The sequence below is a fragment of the Episyrphus balteatus genome, chromosome 4 (genome assembly GCF_945859705.1).
Source record: "Episyrphus balteatus chromosome 4, idEpiBalt1.1, whole genome shotgun sequence".
NCBI lineage: Eukaryota > Metazoa > Arthropoda > Insecta > Diptera > Syrphidae > Episyrphus > Episyrphus balteatus.
In genome coordinates, this window is record NC_079137.1 from 37,405,187 (window position 1) to 37,431,397 (window position 26,211).

At 29.5% G+C, this 26,211-nt stretch overlaps 1 protein-coding gene and 1 non-coding gene across 9 annotated transcripts in view; one reads left to right on the forward strand and one right to left on the reverse strand.

Moving 5' to 3' along the window:
- LOC129918124 (heterogeneous nuclear ribonucleoprotein L) overlaps positions 1–26,211 on the reverse strand; it is a 369,767-nt gene that overhangs the window by 20,493 nt on the left and 323,063 nt on the right. For 7 of the 8 annotated variants that reach the window (XM_055998477.1, XM_055998479.1, XM_055998482.1 and 4 more), the window contains 2 exons: positions 4,225–4,500; positions 3,946–4,150 (listed from right to left, as the gene is read on the reverse strand). In XM_055998477.1, the coding sequence (XP_055854452.1) occupies positions 3,946–4,150; positions 4,225–4,500 (481 nt within the window). The remainder of the gene's footprint in view (positions 1–3,945; positions 4,151–4,224; positions 4,501–26,211) is intronic. The other variant, XM_055998480.1, reaches the window with a different exon arrangement.
- On the forward strand, positions 7,534–7,605 carry Trnae-uuc (transfer RNA glutamic acid (anticodon UUC)). The gene has a single exon. It is a non-coding gene; the product is annotated as a tRNA-Glu (tRNA).

A 26,211-nucleotide genomic window follows, 5' to 3' on the forward strand; every position in this document is an offset into this window, starting at 1 on the left:
TCATTTTTATTATTTAAGACAAATCGTTTGTGTTTTTTTTCGTATTATAAATCCGATTTTCTGGATTTTACGCAGTGTTTTCCATTCAAAGCCTTAAAACCATCAAAATGAAACACACCACGAACAAAAACCTTTTTTTTTTTTGTTAAATTGCTCTTTAAACTTTTATATGTATACGACAAGTCCCTATAGCCACAGGATATAAATTTATATGAAATAACTTTTTGTTTTATTTTATTCATTGAATTTAATGCCCCTGAACAAGCATAACAGAGACACTGTAAGCCTCGAATGTCCTTTTAGCGCCTGAGCTAACCATCAGAAAGAGTTACAGTATTATTTTTTTAGTGTGTTGTGTTTGTGCAAAAAACAATAGCACGTTCCTATTATTATCCCGAGAATTGTATTCAGCTATCGATTAATCATTGGAAACATTACACTTGGCTGAGTTTTTGGGGGTTTATATAATAAATCCACCTCCTGAATTATTTCGAATCCATTGTTCGGAACTGTTGGGTATTCAATGTTTTTTTTTTTTTCACTTTGCTGCCTGTTTTTCCCAGAGGAATCAAAAAGTTTATAGTTACTTTTTTCTCTCTACTCTTTCAATTTAAGAGAATATAGACATAAAATCAGTCGTTAAAAATGTTGGGGAGGGGGTAGCTTTTTTTTATATTTTGTTTTTTTTTTTTCATAAAATGAAGGAGGAATATAATTCACACCATCCTTGGGGAGAGGAAAAAAAACTATATTGGTTCAATGGCCTGAAATGCATTTAACTGCAGATATTCGCTAGGCTTTTGCAAGTTCATTAGATAATTGGCACATTAGTAGTGTTTTTTTTCTCTTTCTCTCTCTCCTCCGCTCGTTGTGTTGATGAGATGGAAGTCTGGCAAAGTTCCAGATACTTTGCATTAAGCACAAACAATTGTTTGAAAAATAAAAAAAATCCGAGGAGATTGGAAGGATGATACTATTTTTATATGGAAGAATTAGTCGGAATTAGCGTGATGTTTTGTTGGCACATTGTGTTTTCTATGGATTGGAAAGAAACAAAAAAAAAAAAAAACTCTGCCACTTTTAAATTAACAATATTTGTTGTTTGGTTTTATGGAAGAATTGAAAAAATATTGCATTTGGGAATAATAAAAAGAGATTCATTTACAAACCCGAGTTTATTTGTTATAATTATTACGCATTTTTTGATCCTTGGAGAAATTCTACAATTAAAATTCTCGGAAATACGAAAATTCGAAGATTTATTTGTGAAATAAGTCATTGAATTTGATGTGAATCAATTTAACAAGAGTTTTCAACGTTTTAAGCTTCTTTGAGGATTATATTGAAACTTTTTATTTGGATGTTCCTAAATTATGAGAACCATTAGGAGCGATATAAAATGAATTCATCGTTCTGTAATTGAATATTCGCGTTTTTGTTTCCAAATTGCACAGACGAGACAAACGGACAGACTTTTTTACCAATATTCAAGTAAAAAGTCAATGCTTCACCGAAATTTTCTTCTGCACTATGGTAAAAACCTAGAAACTCGACAATAGTAGTTTTTTTTTAATTGCACAAAAAATATTAATTTTATTCACGAAGCGAATTAAATTTGATCAAAAAGTGAAACTGAAAAAGTTAAATGCAGAAGGAGAGTGATGACTGAAATAATATTACATTCGCCTAAAAGTAGGCAGTGTATTTTTTCCATACATTTTAGAGAAGCAATGATTTGTTTGGTGACTGAAATACCAGCTAAAAAAAAAAAATATCTCCACTGCATTTGATCTGAACTTTTATTATTTTTAGTTTACCATTATTATAATATACCTTCAAATCTCTGTCCATCCATTCCATTGAAGAAAAGCAAAGATGGATTTCATTATGATCCTTTTCTGAGGAAGCGACAATTTCTTATCATTTTTTTAAATTATAAAAACGATTTAATTCTTCTATTGTTTTAATTTTGATTCCTATACTGATATGTTTTTCAGAAAAAAAAAAAAAATGTCTTAAATTAAAGAATTTATAACGCTAACCGAAGAATCACATTTCTAATTCCACGTGAAAGATGCCTACAAATTATCGAACTTGTGGAGTTGAAGATCTTGCACGATTTCGCAGACATTCAGCATTTAGGAGCTACCTGCCAATGCATTTCAAAATGATTGCATGCCTTAGGAATAAGAAAAAACTAGCTTGATTCTGTAACGTTTTGAAATCTCTGCAAGAAAGATGGCAAAAATTTTATGATAACGACGGAAAATACTTTGAATAATTCACTTTTAAGTTGAATTTTTATCAATAAAACAGAGAGCATCTAATATTATTTTAAATATTATATTTGTTTTTTTTTTTTTTTTTATGGTAGTGGTCTTAGGAATTGCTGCATAAATCTACGGTTCATTTCTTCTAGAAAACATGGAATGGGTAAGATTTCTTTGCACAAGCGGTTTTTTAAAAAAGTTTAATTTAGCAGGTTTGACTGTATTACTTTTAAACGGCCTTTGGTGCGGATTTTCGTGTATATTTGTTGGTTATAAAAGTTTTCCATAGAGAAGTCATAAGGCTTGGAATAATCGAATATATCCGAGATTGAAGTTTTGAACTTGAGTATAGAACTTAAACTTAAATTTCCATTGTTTGGTCTTTATGAATTTTCTTCCAAGAAAAAAAGTTGTTGAAAAAAATTTTTGTTAAATTGATGTGGAATTGATCAAAGTTTAACTCCTCTTCGAAAAATGCAGTTAAATTGCTTAAAATACTAAAAAGTTAATTTTTAGTCAGTGTACGTATCACAGAAAAAAACTAAATGGAAAATTCAATTTTGCAATTAAAAAAAAATTCCATTTGGAGAACGAAAACCAAAACGTTTCTAATTTCCGAAAGAAAGGAAATATTATAATGTAAAAAAAACTTGCAATTACAAAAACGAAACTCATAATTGATACACTTTTTGGCAACCATTTTCATAACCTGTTTTTATAGTTCCCTTTTTCCACCGTATCATTTAGAACAAAGTTAATATTGAGTTAACAAGATACATAATAAAAAAATAAATTATTTTGTAAGAGTTAGTAGACTTACTTCGAGTTCTGAAGACACAATTTATACATTTTTCTTACATGAAATATTAACCTTAATTATATTTTTTTCTTCAATCATATAATTCTCGAAGTAACATTAATCTATTTCTTATAGAGAATTTATATGACATAACAATAATTACTTAAGCAATAGCTCGTAAAATAAGAACTCATAAAAATGTCGTTTAAATTATTATCAACCGCTAACAAGTACACACTGCATTATAAAATGCATTCATAAAAATGCGTTTAATTTTCATCTTACATAGCACACTCTTTATACATGTATGTGAATCTTGTTTATGTATTTTCAATAAACAACAAAAAAATCATATAACCAAAGTACTAAAATATTTTTATAGGGTAAAAACCTTTTACGAGAGTTATCAACTTGAACATAAAACAAAAAAAAAAAAAAAAAAAAAATAATCAATCTTTACTCGCTGTGTATGGTGGCGTATACGTACTATTTTTCCATAGATAAATAAGTTTTTTAATGTGGGAAAGAAAATATTTTGTGGATTTGGGGTAAAATCATAAAAAAAAAACCAAAATATGTATATAAAAAATCACATAAATATAAAAATAATAAATTACAATATTCATTATACTAAAACTGTTTTATGTTATTGATAAAATTTTGAATGTTTTTTTCTCGTTTAATATTTTTTTTTCATTTTTTTTTCTATTATTTGATATGAATTTTTTTATGGGTGGTGTTGTGTGCGTGTTTACATGTTTGTATACAGACACAATTAGCCCATATATTTTTTTCATATTTCATGTCATCTTTATTTTTTTGACATTTTTTTTTTTTTTTCATCGCAAAACAAACAAAAATCCATCAAGAACTCACCTTTACCCTCAATTGGAAGATGATTGCACTTCATGATAGCAAGCACAGCTTGAGAAATATTTGAGAATTCAATCAGGCCTGATGATGATCGCTCGGTTTTCAATGGGAACAATCGCACCGATGTGGCTGGAACTTCTTTGATATTGAATATGCCTATCAGTTGATCCTCGGTTAGACCAGGTGGTGTGTTGAAAAAGTGAAGAATCTGAAAAAAAAAAAAAATGTATTTTTAAAAAATTCAACTTTTCGATGATTAAGAATTTTGAATTTAATACTTACCTTACTCGGTGGTTGAATACGATTTTTGCTAGCTTGTGCCGGTGATAAAAATCGATTATTTTTTGAACCAGTATACTCCTTAAAACTGGGCGTATGATCTGGAAGTAAGAACGGATTTATGACCTCCGATAGGAAATTCTGTTTGGAGAACGCTATTTGGATTTTGCCCGGACTGCCAATGGGAATGTTGTTAAGATGCTGTACACAACGTTCGACCGCAACTGAATCACCCATTTGTACCATAGCTGTACCTTCTTTGGTTTTTAGGAATTTTATCTGAAAAAAAAAATTAACAAAAGTTGTTTGTTAATATTTTTTATTAGGTACTTTTTAAATTTGTAAGTTTTAAAAATATGGTTAAACATTTGAATCTTTGACGATTTTTTTTTTTTTCAAAATCAAACATTTATTTTAGGGAAATATGTATTCAAACTCAAACTCTTATGTAATTAAGAGTTTTTTTCTAAGAAAAATCCAATATGGTACAAAAATCCCTTAACTATAGTACACCCTTATAACCTCTCACTTTTTTTCAAATGCAGTAGGTATACCATATAGTCGGATTCTCAGAATTTTATTTTCTGTCCACATGGAAAAATACAAAAGCAAAACCACTGTAGACGATAGAAAAATATTTTAATTAAGTTGTGCTAGGAAACTAGCGATGGGAACTATCGAATAAAAACTATCAAACTATCGATAGTTGTAAAATATTCATTCATTCGATAGTTTAAAATCATTCATTCGAATAGTTTTTTCGTTCGATAGTTTTTTATTCGATAGTTTTTTCGTTCGAATAGTTTTTTCATTCGATAGTTTTTTCATTCGAATAGTTTTTTCGTTCGATAGTTTTTTATTCGATAGTTTTTTCATTCGAATAGTTTTTTCAAACGATAGTTTTTTCATTTGAATAGTTTTTTTTATTCGATAGTTTTTTCATTCGAATAGTTTTTTCAAACGATAGTTTTTTCATTTGAATAGTTTTTTCAAACGATAGCTTTTTCATTTGAATTTTTTCATATTCAGTTACTGTTTTCTTTCAGTCTATTAGATTGTTTTTTTTTTTTTTTTTAATTCAGTCATAATTTTATTTCTCTACTATTTGCTTTTTCTCTTGATTTCACAATTTAATTGTAAATGATTTTATCTGAATTTGAAGGAAGGACTGAAGGAAGATGAATGATGATACACATATTGTGCGATCTTCCAAATGATATCTTGAAAGTTTTTCAGGACTGAATTTATGTGTTTTATGTTGGAGTGCCCATATTTTCAAAACAAAGGCGGTAAAGAAAAGAAAAAGAAAGGCAACACGGTGCATGAAAGAAGAAGTTATCCGTCGGTCAGTGCGGTGTCATAAAAAAGTGACAAAAGAGAAAAAAATAACTCTTTGACCTGGGAAGCGGAACATGTTCATTGTTCAGCCAGTGTATAGTTTATGAACCTAATTAGTGGGAAAACCCATCTTTTCAATTACTTGACGAGACATGGCGCCGGAAGAAGCAAAACATTCGCGCACGCACAAATAGCAGGTATATGTGTCAACAAGTGGATTTTGTAAAGGGTTGTGAATGGGTTAGACAAAAATATGATGCAACTGTGTGGTTGGTTTGGATTATTGTAGGTAGGTATGTATATACTTTTGATATTTGCAATTTTGCATGTGGACGAGCAAAAATAAAAAGTGTAAGAAAAGGAAACAAATCTTTTCCAGTGGTCATTTCTCGACTATTTTTTTTTTACGATTTTTATATTATGCACTTCAATGTATGATGGATGCTTCTTTAAAATGAAATCGGATGAAAAGTGAAAAACTTGATAAAATGTTATTTTTAAATAGCAACTGAATATTTGATAGTTTTTATTCGATAGTTTATTTGATAGTTTTTATTCGATAGTTTATTCGATAGTTTTTATTCGATAGTTTATTCGATAGTTTATTCGATAGTTTTATTCGATAGTTTTTATTCGAATGAATGAATGAATGAATGAACTATTCGATAGTTCAAATCATTCAGTTACTAACTATCGATAGTTCAAATCATTCGATAGTTCCCATCACTATAGGAAACCTATTCTTTGAATGCAAACGAAGGTAAAAGCTGAATGGAAACTAGCCAAAGGGGAAAGTAAAAAATTATTTTAAAAACTGATATACCTAACATTTTATCAAATTTAAATATATGGAAAATTTCGTGAAAAGATAATTGCCACTACAAAACAAAAAACACATGTACCTAATTTTAGGTTTTATCTGCGGAAAAATTCCTACTGGGCTGAATTTTGATATACAGCTTAATGACGGCTTTGTTATGAAGATGTGAAAAATCGACATTGATATCGTGTCCGCGTTAAGAGTTATAGGGGTCAAAAGGTCACGAAAAGTTTTTCGCAAATATCTCGCGACCTATTGATCGGAGGTCATCAGAGGTTATATAAAAATTGATGGTCGTGAAATTATCTACAACATATGCCCAGCACATTTTTCTGTAAGATGAACCGTTTCGCGAGTAGAGCGCAGAGAAGGTGACTAGATTGCACTCACATACGAAAAAATACATATTTTTGGTTTATTTTGCTTGATTTTTGAGGTTTTTATCGAAGTAGCTTAAATTTTTTTAGTTTTATTAACTTATCTTATTACGTAAATACGAATTAACTAAAAAAAATAAAAATGTACACATTGGTATAAAAAATATTATGCAAAAGGGGGAACCACGTTTTTTGGAAATGTTGTATGTTTCCCTTTTTTGTACAATAAGTGCCTCCATTATTAAGAACACACTTTTTAAACATGGTTCAATTTTAGTTTTGAGCTTGGTATAAACCTTAAATTACCATTAAGGTTTTTCAGCAGCTAATTTTGTACTGTTATAAGGTATTCTGCAACTTTTCTCTTGAGAAGCTCCAAACGATATTTCCTATGGAATTCATGTTTGGAAAATTGATAACCAGCTAACTAACTTCTGATGACCTCCGATCAATAGGTCACGAGATATTTGCGAAAAACTTTTCGTGACCTTTTGACCCCTATAACTCTTAACGCGGACACGATATCAATGTCGATTTTTCACATCTTCATAACAAAGCCGTCATTAAGCTGTATACCAAAATTCAGCCCAGTAGGAATTTTTCCGCAGATTGGGCTTTAAAATGACTGGTCTAATAGTCCAAAGATATAAAATAAAGATAAAATATACACATTATGTACTTTGTTTTCATTGCATCAATGAGAAATCAATCTCGAAGCTATTTTTTTTTTTTTTTTTTAAAACTATCAAATTCACATCAAACATCAAAATTCGTATATCCCATATGGTCTAGTGGCTAGGATATCTGGCTTTCACCCAGAAGGCCCGGGTTCGATTCCCGGTATGGGAAATTTTTTTTAATTTTTTTTTTTTTTTTGTTTATTTTGAATATTTTTTTAAAATAATATATTTTTGTTGGTGTCTTGTATGAAGGTATAAAAAAGACAGCTATTTATTGAAAGAACAGGTTGATTGATAAGTATACACTCAAACGAGTATTAAAATTGTTAATGAATCAAAAGTATTACTTTCAACTTTGTTAGATGGTGTCTTTTAAATGTCGATTATTTCTTAACTGATTTATAGTCTCATTTCGATATGATTAAACATTCATAGAAAACAAATCGAAGCTTGTGTGAAAGAGTGAATGAATTTGTTTAAAATTTGTTGTTTATGGTTTTTATATCATTTCCCAGATTGTTTTTTTTTTTTATTATGTATAAATTTATATTATGCAAAAATTGATTTAATTTTATTATGAATAAAAAAAAATTTGAGTTTATAGGTATATTTTTTAAATGGTTGTCACCTTCAAGCGAAAGAAACTATTTTTACAAAAAAATTATTCTTGCTAACCAAAAATATGGTTTTTAAAATTTTGATATTAAGCTTCTGAAATGAAATGTTTTTGTTAAAACCAGAAGAGTCTTGAGTAATACAAAGTCAGGAGTAAGAACTTTGTTATGTGATTTTAATTGCTTTTAGAGTGATAAATTTAAAAAAGGTTTCCAGATTTATTCTAGCACTAGTTTTTGAAGTTTACTCATCATTTGTTTCGCTATCGCTGTTTCTAAATCTAGTTACCAATGAAATTCTTTGTTATGTTTAATCTAGATTTGTACTTATCCGTAGTAAATTATTTTTTTTTTTGTAAATCCAAATCAGAAGTCACAAATTAGAATATAGGTAGGTACATAAGCTTAAAAAAAATTCATAAATTTCTATTTGTAAAAACTTAATTTTGAAAAAAAAAAAAATAAATATTAGGTATTTTATATGATTAAATATGGCCTATTGAGATTTTATAAGTAGTTTAGCTAAAAAAAAAATAATGGTGATTTAATTCGACCCTTATACTAACAAAATAAACCGCATTTTTGATCTGTTAATGTTTATGTTTATTTCAAAAACGTGACGTGCTAGTAAAATTTTAAGTACGGATTTGAAATCAGCAAAATCCTTTAAAAAAGTATATTCTGGTTTAAGCTCTATTTTCGTTGCAAACCACTGTTATTTTTCACAGGTTCTGTTAATTTTTACGGTACAAAAAAGAAGCTAGTTCTTTTGCATTAGAAAAAAAAAAATTCAAGTTAACTAACTAATTTGACAGTGATTGAAAACAAATTTTCTTTGTGTTAAAAAATAATATCAAGTGCTGTCTAAAAAATTATAGGGGGAGAGTACGATAACTTAGGCGACAAGAATTGATAACGGTATTTTGTAGAGGAGTTCAATACAATCATTTCTTACTATGGGAGGCTCCCGCCTTTTCAATCTAAAATATCACGTAAAATACAAAAAAAAATTATTTAAAAACAACGGCAACTATTAGAGTTATGAACGATACCTTTTTCAAAAGCCACAATTGTACAATTAATTTTAGTTTTTTAAATCAAATCATTTCAGTAAATTTTTCTCGAAATAATCAACTTCAAAGTCAAAATTTGGGAAAAAAAAGTTTAAAAAATACACATTAAATACTATTTTTACCAAGACTGTGATTTTAAATATGAAATTAAATTGTTTTCTTTAAAGAAAACAAAAATTGATATTCTTCAAAGCACTTTCAATCTATAATATTGTATAAATTTTCTGAAATAAAATCACGAATATACTCATTCCATTATAACTCATTGCCTTTTGCCTTCTGTGTGTCTTCGCCTTCTTCAAATCAACTTCTGACTGAAACACCTGGTTAAAAGTTCCTTTCACCATTGCACTGATTGTAAATCAAATCATCCCACTTCTGACACCTTGTCATCAAAAGTTCGAAATCCGCACAAAACAATACAAAATACCAAAAAAAAAAAAAATAACAAAACACGACTTCAAAAGAAATTTTCAACTTGAAAAAGAAAGAAAATCAAAGGTACAAAACATACGACATTTTTCTGTATTCTTGTATATAGATTTATCCCTAAGGACATAAGAAGAACTACAACAACAACAAAAAAAATCCTAAAAATCGAAAACAGAAAGTATGAGAAAAATGTCACCTGCTGGTACGTTTTGTTTGGTCTTTTTTGATCTTGCTTCTATAGTGCTGATTCCATTGTATGTTAGGGATAGCACAAATCAAAGCCAAAGCTTTAGCAGAGCGATAGAGAGAGTTTTGCCCTCCAGCATTTTTCCCTGCATTCATTCTTAATACTGATGCTCTATCTATATATACACCTTTTCTCTATTTTGTTGCAATGGATTGGTATGGAGTAAGTTTCCTGCAGACATAAACAGGAGTAACTGCTATTTACGAAGGAGATTAGCCAAATGCCAATCCTTTTGCTTTACAATGTTCTCCTCGAGTATACTATAAAAGTGTCAAATGAAACGGTTGTGTCCTTAAGGCAAGTTTTCATTTGTGTATGTTTTTTTTTTTTTTTTTTTTTTTTAATTCATACATGTAACTATACAAAATTGCTCTAGGGAAGTTTATTTTTATTTCATTCTACTTTACATCGAAATGATGTAAATGTGAGAAATAATTTTCATGCTCCATTAAGGACAAATATTTTATATAGGGTTTTTTCTATATGATAAGGACGAAAAGAATATGATTGGTTTGCTGGTTAACTATTTTTGACATTTTACCTCCCTCCCTCTTTCCCCAAAAAACTTGTGCAAAAATAAATTCAATATTGACACAAGAATCGAATGAAATGCCATAGAATATTTTTATAAGCACGTTCACATGTTCACCTGCTTTGGTCCTTCATGCAGAAGGACGAGGAGGACAATTAAATTTATTTTCAATTTAATAAAACTCAACATACACGAAAGGTATATGAAATTGAAAACCCATGTTACGTCGAATGTAAAAGAAAAAAAAAAAAAAAAAAAGCCAACGAATGAACATGGACAGATGACACAGATGTGTCAATTTTGGGAACAAACTACTTCTACTGACCATCAGTAGACCAGACAGTCAAACTGTGTGTGGTAAACTGGTAGCTGGTAGAAGAGTTTTCTCTAAAGAGTCGAATTTTATATACCTACATCACCAAGAAGTGACTATCAAATGAAGGTTTCTATTGCTACTCACTCTTTCAGACCCTTCATGTCCGTAGTTTTTGAAAAAAAAAAAAAAAAAAATAATTTAATTGATGAGTTTGTGTCATCTGTGTGTGCGCAAGGAATTTCAATTGGAAATTGATTTAGCACCCAGGTTCCTCTGTAGAATATACCTTTTTTCTTCCATCTTCTTTTTATTCTTCTCTTTTTTTTTCAAACAAAAAAGAATAAACGTGATGTGGATGTATTTTTTTAAGATTCAAAAAGAAAATGTGAACACTTGAGAAAGAAAAACCAACTTGATTCTATTTTTTTTTTTTCAACTTCCTTAATTTCGAGAAGGAGACACGTTTTAATGCTATCAATTCTCCTTATTTTTTCATGTCCTTAGATTTTATTCGTTTTTTTTTTTTTAGTTTTTTTTTTTTTATCAAATGAGTTTGATGAAATGCAATTTATTTAATAGAAAATGCACTTCTTCTGTCGAAATTGGAAAGTTAAAAAAAAAAAACAAACTTCTAATTTAAATGAGCTTCATAAGTGTTGAAAATTTTATGATTTAACCTTGAAGTTTGAAGATACATAAATAAATTAGAATTAAACATTGTTTGTTGTCGTTAGCAAACGCTAAAGGGGGTGAGAAGTGCTGTTTGTATGGAAAACAACGCGCCAGCTGTAGGACGTACCTATAACGCTCCTTAAAGATTTTCCACGTGAGATCAACACGTTATGGAAGTGATTTCTGGAATTATACGATTTTCCTGTACCGTTGACACTCTTGTACTATATTATGTTATGATTTATGATCGCTTAAATTGACGATAAATAAGTAAGTACCACGAACTGATTCTATTTGTATCAAAAGTGTCCCCTATAAAAATTACAGGTTGTCTGGACAAGTATCACATGTCGCACCAGCAAGTATCATGGGTTACTTTGGTATGTACCTATAACATTTTCCATTATCTATCACGGGTTTGCCCGGTAATTATCACAGATTGCAGTGGTAAGAAAAAAGAACTGCCGCTGTTAGTATCAAAAGTTACCACTGTTAGCATCACGGTTTGCCCTGGGAACAACGACATTTTGCACCGGTTTGTACAACGGGTTTCTCTGGTTGTCCTGGTAAATGTGACAAGTTTGCCATGATAGGTATACAAGGTTTCTTCGGCAAGTATCACAAGTTGACTCCGTAAGTATCACGAGCATCGTTGCCACTTTACTGCCACTTAATCAAATCTACTGCACTTCTTCAAATCTAATTCCAAGCGTTTTAAGGAAATAATAAACTAATTTCTGTGTAATAAATACTATTGAAATGTACAATATCTGCCCTTAACTCAAAACCAGCTCTAAAAAAAGCTGCAAAACACCAAGATTAACACTGTTCAAAGTGTTTTTGGTCCAACAGATAGAGTCTGGGGTTGTGAAAAAAAATCTAAAAAGAAGTATAAAATGCTTAATTTAAATTCTTTACATGAGTTTGGTTGTAATAAGAAAGGTATTCTGCCTGTTAGTTCATCATACGGGTATTTTAGGTGTACTTGTTAAATAAAAAATCTATTGCCAATTTTTTTAATCAACTGCATTTTTTTATGGATCTACTGAGCAAATTTTTTTGGAAGTGGCAACACTGATCACGAGTTGCCTGGTAAGTATTATAGTTGGTGTTCGGAACTATAGAATAAAAAATCATTCATTCATTCATTTAGTTACTCTTTTCATTCGAATAGTTTTTAGTCGATAGTTTTTTCATTCGAAAGGTTTTTCATCCGAATAGTTTTTTTTATATGATAATTGTTTCATTCGAATAGTTTTTTTTTATACGATCGTTTTTTTCATTCGATTGTTTTTCATTCGAATAATTTTTTTTTACGATAGTTTTTTCATTTGAATAGTTTTTCTATACGATAGTTTTTCCATTCCAATAGTATTTTTATTTGATGGAATTTTCTTTTGAACAGTATTCTTATTCGATAGTTTTTCATTCGTATAGTTTTTTTTTAAATAACTGAATATTTAATAGTTTATTCGATTTGATTTTTATACCATAGTTTTGTTCGATAGTTTTCATTCGAATGAATAAATGAATGAATGAATTTGATAGTTCAAATCATTCAGTTACTAACTATCGATAGTTCCCATCACTAATTATATAGGCCACCTTGAAGAAAATTACGTTCCTGTACCACCTACGGGAAAGTAAAACGGGCTGCCTTTATAAGTCAAACGAGTTGCCTTGGTAAGTGTCACGGTAAATGACATGTAGCTGCCAAAAGCTGATTTTGAAAATAAAACCCCTTAATTCAGTGTTCATTTGTATGGGTTTCTTTGATCGAACTTTTTGGAAAACTAAACCTGATTTACGACTGTCAGGTATTTGTTAGATTTCATCGCATAATTCTAGTTTTTGGTGTTTCGTTCAGTTAAAAAGTGACAAATTGTTTTGTAATAGGTACTTCTTTACAAAAAAAAAATAAAATATTGTGGTTATGAACCATTAAATTAATATCTCCCAGACTAATAAAAGAAAAATATGAGATTTTTCTGTTTATTATGTAAAACATATTCTGAGAAAGAAGATACGGTAACTTTTAAATGCCTTTGGGTCATGCAGATTCAATAAGCTTAGACTTTTTGACTCGTAAATTATTTGAAATAATTTTGAAATGAGCAGGGAAGAATATTTACACTAACTATAAAATAATAATAACATATCGTATGGGAGGGGGCAGTTTTGCGGGGAGGGGCAGTTTAAAAAACCATTTCCTTGATTTGGAAAAAAAAATATTAAAAATCAACGGTAACACTTACAATAACGTGCTATACCGTTTTGTAAAGCTAAAAACCTCGTCTTTTACAAAAAAATTTAATATGGCCATTTTCTGGCACTGCTTTTGGAAAAATTAATTTTCAAATTAAAATTAAAAAAAAAAAAAGAAAAATTTCAAACTATTTTTTTTTTTCAAAATGTTATGTAATTAAGTACTAATTAAGTTTTTAAAACTAATTCAATGCTCTTATTTTTTTTTGAACAAAAACAAAAAACTGCATCCAAAAACATCTTGTCATTTTCGAGAAATTAACAAAAAACCAAAACTATTATTGTCTAAGAAATTTCTTTATTTTTTGTTTTTTACGTAGCTGGATTATGGGAGTGCTCGCTTAAGTCAATAAAATCGCAATTTTTTAATGAAAATTGAGCAATAAATAATAATGTACATGTTTTTCGTCTCAAAAAAAGCTGAGTAAAACAATAAAAACTCAAAAAAGGCCATATAATAACATATAGGGTTTTTTTTTGATTTTTTTCAAGTGACTTGTGAACCCTCTTAAAATTTCTTTGATCGATCTGAAACTTTTTTGCCGTTATTTAAGTTTCAAATTGCACCCATCTTGGCTATGTATATCAAAAATAAGACAACTTTGTTTTTTAGGGTGGACTAACCCACATTCATAAAAACCGATAGATTCGTAAATTTTGACAGTGTTTTCTAAAATTTTATGTGATTTATCGGATTTATAGGTACTTTATTGGACGTACTATTTGATGACAAATTAAACAAATGTTTGGCTGTACATATTTCATTTGATTAATTCGTCTGTGAGAAATTAGACAAGTCTTCAGGTGAACTAATAATTTCTTAGAAGTTTTCTGAATTTTTCTATTGATTAAGAAAAAGTTCCAAAATTTGCTATATTTGATCTTAAATGATCAAGTGGGAGGCTTTTCGTATTATTATTTAATATATTTTTATCACCGAGTTCATTCATAATTTGCCAAATTTTTCAGTGATATACCATCCGTGATTTTACAGACTCGTCCCTAACGTGTCATAAATGTTGTATATCATTTTCAGAATTTCTATGAGATTTGAAGAATTCGCTAGTGACTTGACAGGTTTGTAGATGAGATACCAGATTCGCACATGATTTCCATAAATATTGCCCCATTTTTTTTCCAATGATTTACTATGGATGTAACGTTTACTTGCTGAAACATAAGTATTTTTTTTTTTTTGGGTTTTATTCATTTATGAAATAATCTTTTAGCGAATAATTCTAATTTCAACACTGTTAAAATAACTTGAATATTAGACGTCTAATAGGAAAAACCCTTCAACACTCAACTTTGCTGAAACAAAAAGTCCTATTTCTTCAAAACATCATCAAGGATTTTATTATTTTCCTCTTCAAAAGTGTCCTCTTTTTTTTTGTACTCAATTAAATGTGTGAGTAATCCTTAGTTCTTAATTTCTATAAACACATTAATACCATTCTAAAAATTCTAAGATTCCACTTCTTCATATACACTCGACAACTACAACAAGTCAACTTCACACCTCGCATTTAACACTTTACTGTCTAGAGAGCATCTTCATTCCTTTTTAACCTTTTTTTTCCTATATACTCAAGTAAGAATCTCAAGGAACAATTAAAAATAATTTAAATGCTTTTCCATAAATAAAATAATAAAAACTGCCAACAATGAGTTCACAATATAGCTTTGTGAGGAATTCAAAAGCATCATATCCATGACCTCATTATAATTTATTATAACGAAGAAATTTGTCTTTCATTAAAAAAAGGCAATGAACCTCATATAAACGGAATTTTTAAAGTAAAAAGCAAAAAGAATATATACACACGGGTTCTTTTCCGGTAGATTCTCTAGGCTCCATAGCTCCTGGCACACGTAACTTAACAATAAATATGAACATAATAATTTAAATTTATTTTAAAAATAAAGAAGAAAAAAAAAAAAAAAACAGAACACAGGTAGAAACTGTCAGTCACATACTTGTATGAGTCCTTAAATCCTTTTTAAATTATAAACGTGTGTTTGTGTGTGTGTGTGTGTGTGTGAATGTGTAAGAGCGTTTGTGTTTTCTTTAATAATACTCCAACAGCAATTAAGTAACAATGTTCAGCTATTTCTGCGTTTGTGTTGGCAATAAAAACGTCGCGCGTCCCGACAAATTGTTACTTTTTACCCATAACAAGAACTACACTCTAACGTTCCTGCACGTTTGTAGATCCTTTTTTTTTTATTTTTGCAAGCTGCCGCGAACTGACACAACCCAAGCAAGCAGCTAGTAAGCAAAATAGTAAAGAAAAAAAAAAGAAAAAAGAAAATATTTAAACAAAGCTTCACAACTAGAAGCTTGTTGGAGGAGCAAGCTCTATTTATGTTGTGAGCTCATTTATAGCTCGAGGATTTCAGACGAGCATCAAGTACTACCTACATAGCCTAGAACAGAACCAATGTATGTCTGGGCTGGGCCCATTTTGTATAGTTAGTTTAGAGCTCACAAGGAATGCATGGCAATAGAAATTATTGTCCTCTTTTGCTGAAGCAATTTTCACCTAAAAGACTACCGGTCTCTGTGGCACGTATACTGTAAATTGTCATACAACGGTATTTTATGTCATTTACTTTTTTTTTTGCTTTCGTTTTATTTTATCATGCACTCGCATTGTCATGTGGGTGGTGGGAATGGTGATATACACGATAATGATGGTAGAGGTAGCTTAGTGGTGTGCGTGTGCAATTAACAACACTACTATTATCCTTTTAAGTTGGCTTCTTACAACTGGCATAGAGAAAGAGAGAGTGGAATACCCTACTCGACTTGTTTGTTCTTTTTTTGATGTGCTTGTATTTTTTTTTTGATTTTAGTTTTGTCATGTATTTTACAGAACTGTGTAGAAAAAAAATAAGAAATCAAAATTCACAGAATATCATCTTCTAACACTACTTAATGAACATTGTCTTGCATTTAATTAAGCTCAAATGATTCACTGGGAGGCTCTTTTGGTGTGTGTGAATTTTTATAAAAATCGGTGGAGCGGTTCAAAAGATTGCTGAAATATCAGACACTTGCAATATCAGATTATGGCTTATTGTAGGCAGAAATTACGGTTTTTTTTTAATTGGAGTTTTATTGATTTGTTTTAGTTTTTAATTCAGGTGATGAAAATGATAGTTTAAGAAAAGGATTCAAATGGAGAAAACTTTTCAACTTTCATTGAAAAAATAAAAAACAAGTTCTATCGTTCATCACTTTTCTTTCACTATTACCATTTTTACTTTTTTTTTCTTATCTCACCCTTAAAAAACAAACTTATACACAGTCCTGTACAATCCAATGCAATTGCAACTAGAAATGAAGAAAGGACTTTACTTAACCATCAAGAAAAGAAAGGAGTAAAATTAAAGACTAAAAAATTAACGGAAACAGCAGCAGGAAAAGAACAGAGACAGAGAAATAGAATATCTTACATAGAACATAGAAGTATGTTTGTGTATATGTATTTTATAATATAAATATCCACTTATGAGACACAAAGGAAGCTAATTTTCTTATAAATCCTTTCTATTTTTTCTGTGGAATGGATATTGCTCCTTCACCAAATGGTTGTGGTTATATAAATTTGAGAAGTTGTAATTAAAAAAAAAAAAAAAAATAGAAGAAAAATATATATTTTTCAAATACATTTTTAATGAGAGGGGTATTGTTTGTTGAAACTTAAAGAAAATTAATCGAAATGTGGTAAAAACTTAATCTTTTTAAGTAAAACAATTATTTTAACTTTTGAAATAATCATCAATGTTTGACTAGTTTTCAGTAATTATAAAAAAATGTGGTCTTTGGGAGGAAGGTCGAATCCTTGTATATGTAAAAAGTTTCAAGAGGAGACGCTTTTTCTCTTCGATTTATATGATTTTAATAAAATCAGTTCAAAAGATTAATCGAGATAAATGCCAGTTCGGTTACTTTTACACAAAAGTTCAAAAAATTTCAAACGAAACTGGGCAAATGGACAAACTTTAAGGATGTGCACACAATTTTAAATTTGCAACTAAATTGCCGTTTTCAAAAAGACCAATTCAGTAACTTTATCTCTTGTGCAATATTTTCGGAGAATATTAAGTACCTACTTTATTTTAAGTTGAGAATGTGTTTGCAGACAGAATTTTGTCTGTTATAAAAGTAAAGAAATTTTTCAACAAAACTGATTACTATAAAAAAATACTGTACATTATCAAATGAGTTCTATCACTGAATATTGACTTTTGAATACTGACTTTTTTGTGATATGTTGTTAAAGAAGATTTATCTTAAAATATAAGAAACCCAAACAAATATCAACAAAAAACTAACTGGTTTCTGTACTTGCAGTCAGAATTTTCACACGGATTTTGAGTTTAATGTTCAAGTTAAAAGCTTAAAAGATAAAATAAAATAGTAGCTTAATTGAAATGTTGAACTAGAAAATAATAGATACTATTTAGAATTTTTGCACTGATATTTTCTGGTCAATGTTATGCTTTAAATTTACAATAGAATTGACTTAAGAAAGGTTTGTGAATATTAACTTTTTAATGTTTTGTATCAAGCGTTCCTAAGTTACTGACTTACTACAAAATGATAGAAATTCAAAGACTAGGACGCTAGAGGTCTGGGTTCGAATCCCAGCCTGAACCACCTAAAAGTATTATTTTTTTCAGGGGTATTGTCTCATGGGAGAAATTGAAAAATCCCTCGAAAGTTCAACCTCGGCCGTAAATTGAAGGACGCTTACATTTTAACATTATTTACACGTACACGCTCACAAGAATTGGACAAATTATATTGCTGACAAATTTTAATGGTTAATTTACAAAGCAGATTTTTGAAAATCAAAAAATTAAGGAAATGATTAAAAAAAAAACCATCAAAAATATCATTCTGCAATAATTCTTTGAATGCATTAGGTAATAATAAAAATTAGTAATATTCTGTTGATTAAGAATAACTCTCATTCAAAGTCATCAAAAAGCGTATTTTATCTTATGTGTTTCTGAATCAATGATTCATTAATGCTTTTTGATGTGCCATTTTAATAATGAAGAAAATGTGAATCTAAACCCGTTGTCATTGTTATCTTTTAATAATCATAAAGAAATAATGTTTTATACAACGTTAAATTCATGGAATGACTTCTTTTCTGATTTTCACTCTCTCAACAAATGTATAAAATAATCTTTTTTCTTTTCTTATCCTTTTAACACTTTTACCCCACCGCCAACACATCTTTCCTCGCTCTAATAGGTTGCAATTTTAATTAAGTATATTCTCTCTCGTATATAGCTTTTGTTTTCTGTAACAATAAAATGCCCGATTAACCTTTGATATAGAAGAAAAAGTCAGTGATATAGAAATTGCGTTTGCTATCAAAACTTTCTGCACCAATGGACTAAAACCAATAAGAATCTATAAGACCTTCTAAGAAAATAGCTGCGATAACCAAGAAAAACTTTAGGTATATGTGAATAAATTTATCGTCATAAAAACATCTGCTTTATGTGATTTTTCCAATGAATTCCTTTTCTGTTTATTAATATAATGGCAAAAACCATCTTCGTGCATTGAGTCCCCAAATAGCCATTATCGGATTTGTAAGAGTAAACAAATCGAAAATGATGTCATCTCAGTTTGGTAATAAATTTTGATAAAGTTTCTTAAATATTTTACGAGGATTTGAATAAAGGTTCTCAACATTTTTCCTTGACCTTACTATTATTTCTACTGAGAAACACTATCTTATGGTTTAGGATGAGTGACTTGAATAAGTTTTCTTGTTCAGGACTAAATGACTTGAAATTCCGAAACTCAATACAATCCTCTGTGTGTAGTGTAATATGAATTAATTCGAATGAAATCAAGAAAATTGCTACAACTTATGTAGAAATACAAATGTGTTAAAGAAAACCGCTTTGAGATATCATCAAAATGGGAATTGCCAAAGGCAAGGATCTAGAATAGAAAGTAAGAGATTTTATTTTGGTTTTGTAAAAGTAAAAGGCCAAAAAGATAAATTAGACAAAAGTGATCCCACGGGCAATTTATTCATTTGTAATAATGTACTGTAACACATTTGTAGTAGTTTTGTGTATATTTTTTGGGGAAATGAACAAGAAATATTGGCAACGATTAGGAAGGAAATAGATCAAGAAAGGGTGTTCTTTGGAGGGTGAGGACTATGTTAAGTGTGAAGGCGTTTTACATTAAGATATTGTAATTCCTGGTTCATTCCTTTGGAAGAAAGGATATCAGATAAATTGTTGCAAGTTAAGGAATCTTCTTTATTGCTAAAATCTCTTAGAAGAATTTGACCATTAGAGAAGATTGTTGATTTTGGTATAGTTTTAAGATAAATTAGCCACTGGTCAAAACATTATTATTATTATTACTCTTCACCAAGTGATTAATTTTTATCAAAGGCAATACAATAAAACAGAAAGTGAAAGGAAAGAAAAAAACATTAACTTAATACCTAATTTTTCTGACTGCCGGCATTTACTTAGGTTCTTTGCAAAATTAAGATATAACATAACCTAGTTCAATTTATCAACAAAATGGTCAAATATCTATATGGAATTATCTCTCTTTCATTGATTCGAATGGAAAAAATGTTTTGAGTTAAAACATGATAGCTCTAATCAATTCCTAGTATTCGATGTGAAAATGAAAACCATCCAATGAAAACGAATCTTATAGACTCATTTCGCTCGTTGATGTGTCATTTAACCCTCTGTTTGGCATAAAAAATAACAAATAAAAAAAAGGTTGTCTGTAAAGCCGGTTTACGGACGATGATTTTACGTGATAACGTCGTCCGAAAACAGGTTGTGTGCTTTTGTTTTAAATGAGTCAATTTTCAAACAATCATAATTTACAAGAAAAAGCTAAAAATTTTCTCGTTATATTAATTTTTTTATTTTAAAAGCTTACAAAAAAATTATGCAATTTAAAAGCCAAGTATTTCTTCTGAAGAATAAAACCATTTTTAAATTTATACAATGCGCGAAAAGTATAAAAATAATTTATTGAAAACAATCATTTTTATAAAAAAAAGCAAAAAAAACACATGAATTTTTATCTTCTCACGTCATTAATTCCATTTTTTCCCTAACGACCTATTTTATACCATCTAAAATCTTATTGTCTAAGCTCAAAATATATATATCGATGAGGTCTATGAGACATCTACAAAAAGAGCTAGAATTTTTTGAACTCGATCAAATTTCATTAAAAAAAGCAAAAAAAAAGAAAAATTTATTTTTATGTTCTCACGCTATGGATTTAATTTTTTTGTTTGACAACCTATTTTATACCATGTGAAAGCTTATTATTTCACCTTTCATATAACGTATAAATCTCATTTCAAAGATGCCTACAAGAGAAGTTAGAATTTTTTAAAGTCCCATGTGGCTGTTCGGGGGGCATAAATAATAAAATTTCAATCTGCTCTTGGTCAAAAGTTATAACCTGTTGAATTCTAAAATTTTATTTTACCGTTATCTCAAAATTTTGTTTACGAAAATGATTGAAAAAGTCGTGGTCATGGTCTATCATTACTATACATACTTTATTCCTATATCTATTAAAGAAAAAAAGATAAAAATAAAAAATGATGAAAATTGGTAAAAAACGGTAAAAAAGGTGTTTTTTAAAAACTTGTTTATTCCGTTATTCAGTCAAAACTCACTAAACGTTTCCAATTTTTTGCACATGTATGCATAAAACCTACATGTCCTATAAGTTTGAGATTTTTTGAACGCTCCAAAAAAAAGCTAAAAATCAAAAACTATCCAAAAATACCCCTAAAAAACAAGGTGCTTTTCAAAAATTCATATTTCGAAACACAGAGTGTTGGAAAAAAATCCGTCTCAGACGCCTAATTTTTTTTCCCTCATCTTTCACTTGGCACCTATACCTAGAATTGTCAAAAAAAAAAATGTCCCCTACCCAAAATCATCATTTTGTCATAGCCCCAACAAGTGTATAACGTTCAAACAAAACGTTGTAGCTTAGTTTCAAAATTTTGTAGAATTTTTTCTTAAATGCAGTTATTCTTAAATTAGTTTTATCTATCAATAGCAAACTCTCAACGATTTCGCGTTTAGATTTTAGCCCAAACTTCATCTCTCCGTTTTACCCCTGTTCACCCTATTAAATGACGGAATTTTTAAAAATCCTTCATTTGGATTAAGCTTTAGGTTATTATCTTTCAAATAAGCTATAGAAGATTTTTGTACCTCTAATAGTTTATTTTTAATCTTGAATTGAAATTTTTTGCCGCACTTCGAAAGTGTGAAAGTGGAACGGGAGAAAATGGCGTCACTTTTTTGTGGTGGCTGCCATGGTTCATCGATTTATAAGACGTTATCACGTCAAAATTGGGTGCAAAAAAGTCTCTTTGTTAATTTTAAGGAATAACTAAAGGAATTTTTTTTTACATAAGCCACTAAAAAGAGCTCTCTAACTTAAAAGACGTTGTGACTGGGGTACCACAAGGTAGTGTTCTTGGTCCAATTTTTGTGCATTCTTCTTTCATGTATATAAAAAGAAGACATTATAGAAATGTAGTTTGCAAAATCAAAATACAAAATGTAACCTTTTAAGAAAACTAAAAGGCTTTAAAAAAAAACTTTGTAACGAGTTACAATTTATGATGACATGCTTTGTTTTTTGTAGACTGGTCTAAATCGATATCTTTACTATCTTCCTAATGTCAATCAAAAAGGATGGAACACAATTACATCCTGAGTAAAATGACAAACCGCAATATTTTGATGTAAAGTCAGTTATGAATGTAAAAAAATAATGAACAATATTTTGTTTCGTTCTTCCTATTTTCAAAATAAACTTTTATTCATTTCTATGTCAACTTTTTGGTTTTTCCAATAAGCTTTTTCCACAAATACAACAAATCAAATCATTGGCCTACAATATTTCTACAAGTGCACATGCACACATGTTTTGTGTAAATATTTGTGTAAAGGTTATTCGGAAAATTTTGACCTTAATCCTTTGAGAGGGATTGAGAGATCTGTAACTATGTAACTATACTAAACGTGCCATTTATTTACGTCAATAAAACTAAGAACAAATAAAGTATCTTTCTCCATATTTGTATGTGTATTTGTGCAAAATCTATGGTACCTCTGAGCATATGGATATCACATAAAAGGTATACGAGACGATTTTGAAACAAAAGAAAAGACATGTTACCTTTAGGATTGTAACACTTTCATTTGGGATTTACAAAACTCCTTGACAATTGCAAAATATTCTAAAATTCAAACTCGAACATGTACATTTGGTTCTATATTCCCTCCTCACCACCTCTTTTATATCAAGTAACTTAAATCCCTTTTTTTGCACACACACAAACCACATAGACACACAGGATCTATATATTTCTAGAGAACGACACGTATTTTGTAGTTTTCTTGTGCAATGTGTGTGGTGGATACATAATACAACACACACCACTTGTTACAGTTTACCAAACTTCTTATGAAAAAAGACTTTTTTTTCTTTTGGGTTTAATAAAAACTGAAGAGGATTTCTCTGGCAAAAACCATAAAAGAGGTGTCAACAGAAATTTCTTGTAAGAATTTCTTTAGCCTCAAAACTAGAAACCGAATTAATTCCCTTCTATTGTATTGTAGTTTCTCTGTGTAGGGAAATTGAAGGCAATTCTTTCAAGGACTGTTTTTTGATTTAAAATATTTTTTGATTATTTATATTGCGGATTACAATTGCAATAGGGTAAATGTACATAATATGTGGTTTCTTTTTCTTTGAAATAGATTCTTGTCAATGATTTATGAGGAGACAAAGATTACAAACTATAATGGATTCGTTTGATGTTCTTAGAATTGTATAAGACCACATAAGATGACATCGAAGTGACAAATTTTAACAATGATGTCAAATATGAAAATATATATCAGCCTAAAGGAATGATTTTGATCAGTGATATTTTATAAATTGTAATTTATATAACAACAATATGGTTTTCATCTAGAATACAAAAGACACTTTGATATGAATAAAAAATTGAAATAACTCCGAAACAAAATACATAAAGTATCTGTATTTTGTGGTTAATTACTTGAACAACTTGAATAGTTACCGCTTATTTATTGGAGCTAAAGAGGAATGTCATTTTAATAATTCCAGTCTTTAGCCCTAGAACTTTTATCAATCATTTTCGATGACTTTTCTTTAAGTATCGAAAATTGTACCGAAGAAAAAATAATACATTTTTTTTTAAATTTAAGTGGAGCGAAACGATTTGGAATTGAGGTCATTTGAACTTTAAAATTGAAAATTGTTTCGGCTAAGTGGCAATAATAAAGGAAATGATTTCCTGGATAATTACACTGGTCGGCAAAAAACAAAAAAAAAGTCGAGAGCAAGAACTCTGTAAGGTGATTTCAATTAACTTGAGTGTGCTAAATTCAAAACTGTTAACAGATTTATTCTATCTATCACGTCTAGTTTTTGAGCTCTTCTCATCACTATTTTCGCTATAAAGTCCCAAAAACTAATCTTGAATGAAATGTTTTTTGACGTTTGATCTGAAATATATATTTTTCTGTAATATTTTGCTTTTTTTTATACAAATCAGGAGTCCAAAACTGGAATTTGCTTCAAATATGCTTCAAAAGACCATAAGTTACCTTAACCACCAAGATTTTCTATACCAAATATCTTTCAGAAAAAAATAGCTTTGAAAAAAAAGAAAAAAAACATATTTAAGACGATAAAATATGGCTTTAAAGATAAGTAGTTTTGCAAAAAACAATTAACGTTGATGAAATTCAACGCCAAAAGTACCAACAAAATGCCGTACGTATACGCCATCAATTTTTTTTGTATGGCTTATTTATTTTTAGGTTTATTTTAATGTTTTAATATGTTCGTAATGCACTTTGCTATACTTACTTAAAATTTCAATCTTAAAAGTAGTAAATACTTGTACTGGGGGCCCCCAAAATTAAATATTTATAGACCCCTAAGATACATTTTTTTTAGTCTAGAATTGATAGTTCTTGGGGCCTCTGTTCTGAAGTAATATACACAAACATATGTATTTGATTTTCCATTATCCAACATAATTTTTTTTTTACTGTGGGGCCCCTGAAAAATTAATTTTGGGATCACCAAAATTAAATATGTAGCGGCCCTTACAATAAAAATTTTTGAAGCTTAGAATTGATAGTTCTTGGGGCCTCTGTTCTGAAGTAGGTAATAAATACATATTTCATTTTCCATCATCAGACATAATTTTTTTTTATTTTGGGGCCCCTGAAAAATTAAAATTAAATATTTAGAGGCCCCTAAAATAAAATTTTTTTAGCTTGGAATTGATAGTTCTTGGGCCTCTGTTCTGAAGTAATGTGTACACATTTGATTTTCCATCATCAAACATAGTTTATTTCTTTTGGGGCCCCTGAAAAATTATTTTTGGGGCCTCAAAATTAAGTGCTTAGAGGCCCCTATAATATAATTTTTTTGGAGCCAAGAGTTAATAGGTATTGGGGCCTCTGTTCTGATGTAATATTCGGATTGCCACCAATAAAGTAATGTTTTTATTTTGGGCCCTGATGTATTTATGTTGGGGCCCCTAAATAGATATTTAATTTTCCATTTGATTATTTTGAACCACTGAAGTAATAGCTTTTGAGGATCCTCAAATAATATTTTTCATGTCATCATAAAATTTGATGAATATTTTTGGGCTCCTTAGTAATAGATTTTGGGGCTCCTTAGTAATAGATTTTGGGGCAATCAAATTAATATTTGATTGCCTCTCAACTAAAGGGGTTTCTGAAAAATTATTTTTTGGGACCCTTCATATAATATTTTTGGATCCCCGAAGTTTTATTTTTGGGGGCTCCTTAGTAATATTTAGTAATCCATCAATAAATGTAATTTAATTAAAAAAACAAGGCCTGAAGTAAAGGCATTTGGGGCCCCTGCAGGACCCTGGCTTGAAGTTGTTTTTTGCTTTTTTGGGGCCTCTAATGTTTTATCTGTGGTTGCAAAGATTTTTCAAGTTATATTTTTTGGGGCTCTAAGATAAAATTATAATTTTTCTTTTTAAAAAGCAGTTTATTTTTTTTGGGCCCCCTTGCGTAAACTTTTTATCAAATCAATATATATTGTGTGGCTACCAATGCATTATACATTACACTGAATGACATAATTTGTCTCCCATGTATCCGAAGTGATTCAAATACATTTTAATTTACTTCGTTACTCAATTTATGCTAACAGTTTCCTTTTCTGCATTGTCTCCAGTGGGGGCCCCGGGGTGTACGCCCCTGGACCACACTGCAGCCACCAGCTTTCCAATACAAAAAGAATTATCAAAATTGGTTCACTCAGTCCAAAGTTATGCGGTAACAAACATAAAAAAAAAAAAAAAAAAATACAGACGAATTGAATACCTCCTCCTTTTTGGAAGTCGGTAAAAAGATACCAAATGGTCTAAAATTACAAGAATAATTTTTACTTGACCACTTATTTTCGCCAATTGAATTTCGTTTCAACTATTTCTCGTATCAATTTGGACAGGACAACTTTAAAATAAAACCACAATT